This window comes from Morone saxatilis, unplaced genomic scaffold (assembly GCF_004916995.1).
Source record: "Morone saxatilis isolate NCDOM2014 unplaced genomic scaffold, NCSU_SB_2.0 Contig1, whole genome shotgun sequence".
NCBI classification, from domain to species: domain Eukaryota; kingdom Metazoa; phylum Chordata; class Actinopteri; family Moronidae; genus Morone; species Morone saxatilis.
The window spans coordinates 19,028,702-19,034,558 of NW_023339651.1; the positions used below are offsets into that span (position 1 = coordinate 19,028,702).

Sequence of the window (5,857 nt, forward strand, 5' to 3'; positions counted from 1 at the left end):
AAAACATACCTATGAATATTCCATTTCTGACAATAGATCCTCCTAAATGTTACACACTGGACCTTTTTAAAGGTCTATTAAAGCTGCAGTAAGTAACTTTTAAAAATATCTTTTTCTTTTCATATTTGCTTTTCACTGTATCCTGACAATATTACATACGATCTGTGAAACAGTCAGGTCCCACTGGCTCCTCCTACTGCTCCTAATGCTTTTGCTAGAATCCACCGGGCCTGAACAAAAACAACCAATCAGATCAGAGAAAGATAACTGCTTGTTTAGTCTCATTCCCAGAAGTCTCAACAATCAGCTATCCACAAACCAAAAGTGTTGATATTTGACGACCTGGAAATAAGTCTCAACAATCAACTTTCTTTCTTTCTTGGCTCTGATTGGTCATTTTCGTCCAGACCCAGTGGATTCTCACAAATGCTGTTAGCACTAGGAAGAGCCAGAGGAACCTGATTTTTTTTATTATTTCTTTTACAGATTACCTTTTTGTGAAAGTTTCAGCAAATATGAAAAAAGGTTAGGTACTCTAGCTTTCAACCCTGGTTCAGTCTTCCTCAGCTTGTGGAGCTGGCTCTGGTGGCCTAAGTCATTTGGTGACCAAAATACATGGTGACCATATACAAGCGCTCATTATCACATGACCTAGATTCTCTGCAAACAAAAAGCTGAATGAAGATCTGAACTGAAGCTGTGTGTTTTAGTTATTTTCCCTTTATCGCCTAACAAATATTGAAAGCCACTGATGGACTCGGGGCTATTCAGCTGTTGAAAAGCTGAACCTAAATAGATTTGATCAGGGATTTGGATTTGATAAGCAGATTCAATACCGGATTCCGAATAGATAAAGTGCTATTGAACCCCAACCCTAATTTACACTAGCTGTGATATCTGTCCCACCCTATTATAAAATCTGTCTGCATCTTTGTCATCACCACAATCTGTTCAACAGGCACCAGGAACAGCGCATAGTGGCCGAACCTTAATAAACTGTACCTGTGAGATGGGTGGAGGTGTTACTGTATTCAGCAGTTAGTGTGAGTGTGTGTTTGAACAGAGGGACGTTGTGATAAATGATACAGTGCTGCAGGCTCACAGGCCTGGCCAACGAGCAATGGCTCCTCTACCTTTCTCTTTCTTCAACTGTTTCTGTATCTAATTACAACCTCTATTTTCTCCTGCTTTCGCTCTGCATCTCCCTCTTTTTTCTCCTCCATTTGGCAGACATTCTCACTTTATTATGGCCCACACTGGCCTTTTATTGCCCACCAGCAGCAAACTTTGTGCAATTTGTCATTGAGGGAGTGTGGATGAGTTCTTTTGGCTGCCTCTGCCGCTCTAACCTAAAAATCTAATCAGATCAACGTAGGGCCCTAATCACTTCCTCTCTCGCCTTGATTGCATTTATAGACGTTCTGTCGCTCTGTGCTCCCCCAATCGAGCATTTCATAATTATTTTCCTCTTACATTTGTTTATTTATACCCTCCAGTACAGTACTTGCCAAGGCCTTTGCCAATGAGAAAGGATGAGAAGTTTATGGAGGTGGGGAGAGAAAGAGGAAGAGCCTTTGGGATAGATCTGAAAATCATTACCTCCCCTTTGTGCTCTAAATAAGTGCTTTACTGCTTTTATATACATATCAGTTCATTGTGTATATTACGATTCAAACAGAGAAGTAATACAGCCTTATGGTAATAAATTAGAAGCTTTAGATTACAGTAGTAATGTTGTAAGCTTTACTGATTTAGGTAATGAGGAATGGCATGTTTCAGTTTTCAATTCAACAGTACCGTACTTGGTGAATTAAAGGTATTGGTAGAAAAACCTACTTGCATTTTTCAGTCAGCAACAGAACAAATATTACTTAAAAAGACAAAACACTATGTGTACAACTTGCACAATCACCCCCAGAACGCTAACAGAACAGGATGGAACCACTGAAGCAACATTGAGTAAAGCCTAGGCCTTGCCAAGTTTGGAAAACTTCACATATCTGTGATCACATGGCCAGATGACCAAACGGCCACAAGAAGGTACTGATCCATTACTGTCCATCATTTACTTTCATGGATGACTTCCATTCTTCATTAAACCGACATGATTAAAAGTTGCACATGCAGTATGAGTTACACGAATGCTTCAGGCGACTTCAGAACATTTCACAACAGCCATTTTACATGAAATAGTAGGGTAGACAGAGGTGTTGATATTAATTAAGATTCTGTGCCATTCAGGTCAAACGGGGGACTGTTATTGTACATGTTGGCACACTGGAAAGGCTCTGCTACACTAAATGGAAAGGAGCCTTAAGTAGTATAATTTTTGTAGTCTTTTGTAGTCCATTTTGTAGTCTTGTGCCTCAACCAACTTTTACTCACTTTTCATTTGACTATGTGAGACTATGTGGTATGATGGCAGAAATTTTGCCTAGCTTTTGAGTGTGGCTTTTTCGAACCGGTACAAACATGAAGTATAATGACAGTTCATTTCAAACAATCTGGCCTTATCACATCGACCATACCAAGATCAGGGACTGACCAACCAGTATTACCAAGACCAACGCCTACAGCTCAATCCTCTTGCTAAAAGAATGTTGTACTATAATGTGTACATGTAGTTAAATAATATATACTATAATATTTCCGGAGCACCCTGGTGGTCTAGGCCCAGTTCATGTCACTTCCCATCATTTCCTGTTGTTTTTCGACAGTCAACTTACCAATAAAGGCATAAAAAATACATACTGTGTATACAGATGGATTTGTCTCTGCTGGCTCCTTCTTCCTATTCATTTTCACTTTGTCATTATATGTTTCAAATCCGTGGGCTCCTTTTTTACCAGTTTCCACTTTTATGAGTCGGAAGTTGAGCGGTACGGCCTGCCCACGTCCAGGCATCATTAAAAGGCAGGAATATTGAACAGCTGGAGTGAATAGATTATCTGCGTCAGTGAGACATTAACCTCATGCTGGGAGATGGTTTAGCCGCGCTCACCTCAGCCTGTGAGAGCGGGCTGGCCTTGGATCAAATGATGACAGAATCCTTGTCTCTTTATGTCCCTCTTATTACTCCCATCCACAGCTACACCGAGCATAAAAATTTTCCGAACGCCAGCTCCTAATGTTGCATCAAGTGTCTCGGTGAATCCATGAGAGAGATTTGATCCGTATTGATTTTCCCTTTTAAATCATCTGACATGGTGTAGCAGGGAGAAAGGATTTAGGTGAATGAGGGACTGAGATATAGATTTTTGAGAAGGGTTTTCAAGTCCAAGGTTTCCACTATTTTGTACTCACTGTGGAGATCAACCTTGTGTCTCACTATCACAATGTTTAACCAAGAATGTGAGTATGATTTTCTTTCTCCTCTCTGTATGTTCCAGGTTCAACTGATCCACTACAACCATGAGCTGTACACAAATTATACAGAAGCTGCTAAAAGCCCCAATGGATTGGTCATAGTGTCTATATTCATGAAGGTAAGTTTCATACATTTATTTAATGACTGTCCATGTATATTCACTCAGCAGCTATTATGATACATTGTAATAGGTTAAAGCCTGAAAATCCAACACAATACTAATCACTGCATTGGACAGGAGTTATCTACATTCTTCTAGACATACTGAATTTGAGTCACCAGCTACAGTGGCTGCACAAGGAACCTGACCTGGTTTAATCAGTGTTTCAGTATGACAGGACAGCTACAGTATACAGTACACAGATGGAAACATGTAGTACAAAACTGAGCAGTACTGAACATGAAGTGTTCAAAGTGTTTCTGTGGCAGCTTTGACATTTACACAAACATTTAGATTATAACCCTTTAAACTGCAATTTTTGTCACAACTCACAACAATTTACCAATTATCAAAATGGTGACCAATTTAGTGAATTTTTGAGTTGGAATGAAAATAGACCTTTTCTATATGGATTGGGTCCCGATTTAGCACCAATAGAACTCAGCAAAGGTACTTACTCTTTCTTAAACAAATAACTTTCATAAAACATATGTAACTAATATATATATATAATTATATAATAATTAAATATTCCATTGGTTTGAAAAAAGTGCATGTAGCTGCACACCCCGCTACATTTGGATTAAGCCAGCTGCGCCACGTCAACATTTTCTTCAGTATCAAAAGTATTGTAGCTGATAAATATCTGCATATCAAATTTAGGAAATAAAGCCAACAAAAAGGGCTGTGGTGTAGTCCATAGCTACCTGTCTGTCTCCATGGCAACACCACACCTCAGGTTTACAAGACCCAAAGTATGAAGGGAAGCACTCAAATCATACTCATTCTACTAATTTATTTATTTTTGTGCGTGTTCTCTCAATGCCTGCTCCCTGTTTCCTCACACAGTCCACGCACTGACCACTCTAAATTGCCCGTAGGTGTCGATGTGACCACGAATGATCATCTGTCTCTAATACAGATAAGATTTGTTGGAGCTAATTTGTAATGATTACACTAATAAAAATAGATGACTAAGGCACGCCTCATATTCAGTCAGGGAACAAAATGGCTCTGAGTATTATACTACTCAAAAGACTCCAAGTCTTTTAGATAACTACATTCTACAGAAAAGTATTCATTTAAATCAGTGGTTCCCAACCTTTTTTTATAATATGAAATATTTTCTGGAGATTTCATATTATATTCAATGTATAACAATAACAGTAGAGAACGACTGATAACGCAGTGTACAGTTAACCCAAACAGTGAACACAGTAACTACAGGAATTTGGATGAATTTTGAGCAGATTAATTTCTGTGAATATTGCTTGTATGAGATGAGGTTTTTCCTGATTTGTGTATACAATTCTCTCTGTATTATGTTTCTGTTTTTTCTTTTTACAGTCATACATACTTAAAAGGCTTCTATTTGACAAATTCAGATACTTTTATAATGCAGGACGAGGCTATTTATCAGAGATTGAAGGCTCTGTGAATATAGCTTGTGTTTAGATCTTAAATAATAATCTTAATCTTAAATTTAAGATAAATAAGTAATATTTAGTTTCCTTTACCGAAATGAACTATATGCTGAGATATAGGCCTATTGTGTATATTTTGATGAAGAAATGACCAGATGTCAGCTTTTACAAGCCTTTTATTACAGAGCTGACCAAATAATAATCAGAAGAGAAAAAGAAAGTTTCAGCCTTGTTGTTTTAAACTTAAATGTTATTTGGTTTTGTCTTATCAGATTGGTCACTGCATGTCAAGCCTTTTGAACTGTCAATTTTAATGACAGCTCTATGCTAATTGGAGAAGAAGGGCCATTCAATGAAATATAGTTGGGGAACTTCTTGTTGGGGAAAACCACCCAAATGGTATTAAAAGTATGCCTGTAAGTATAGGGAGTGGAAACGAAATGAATTATGTAAGTTTGTAAACCAACTCTAGGTATAGACAAATAATGTCAAATATGGGTGTGATTTAGAGGTGATTTTGTGTGGCTCTCATTTCACAAAGTGTCAGTCCATATTCAACTTAACTGTATCACGGTTGATTCTGCTGTTTTTTTGATTTCATGTACCTTTGAGACATTAAATTGGCTGATCTGATTCTGTATTTCTATCTAGTAGCCATAATACTGGTTTAAAAGAGAGCTGAATTATCCTTCAGCACGGCGGCCTCTTTGCTCCCATCCCTCCACTCCCCTGCTCCCTCTGTGTCTTTGCCCGAAATCTTCAACTCAAGAACTCACAACTCACAAACAATTAGCAATCCAATTATCCTGCAGAGCAAAACTCTGTGCTTCTTGGCTTTGTGTCAGCGGTGGTGGCAGTACTCCCCTGCCTCTTTGTTGTGTATGAGAGGTCTCCATCTTGAATGAG

At 38.3% G+C, this 5,857-nt stretch overlaps 1 protein-coding gene across 1 annotated transcript in view; it reads left to right on the top strand.

Moving 5' to 3' along the window:
* ca10a (carbonic anhydrase Xa) overlaps positions 1-5,857 on the top strand; it is a 219,089-nt gene that overhangs the window by 198,129 nt on the left and 15,103 nt on the right. The window contains exon 5 of the mRNA XM_035659240.1: positions 3,390-3,485. Coding sequence (XP_035515133.1) covers positions 3,390-3,485 — 96 coding nt within the window. The remainder of the gene's footprint in view (positions 1-3,389; positions 3,486-5,857) is intronic.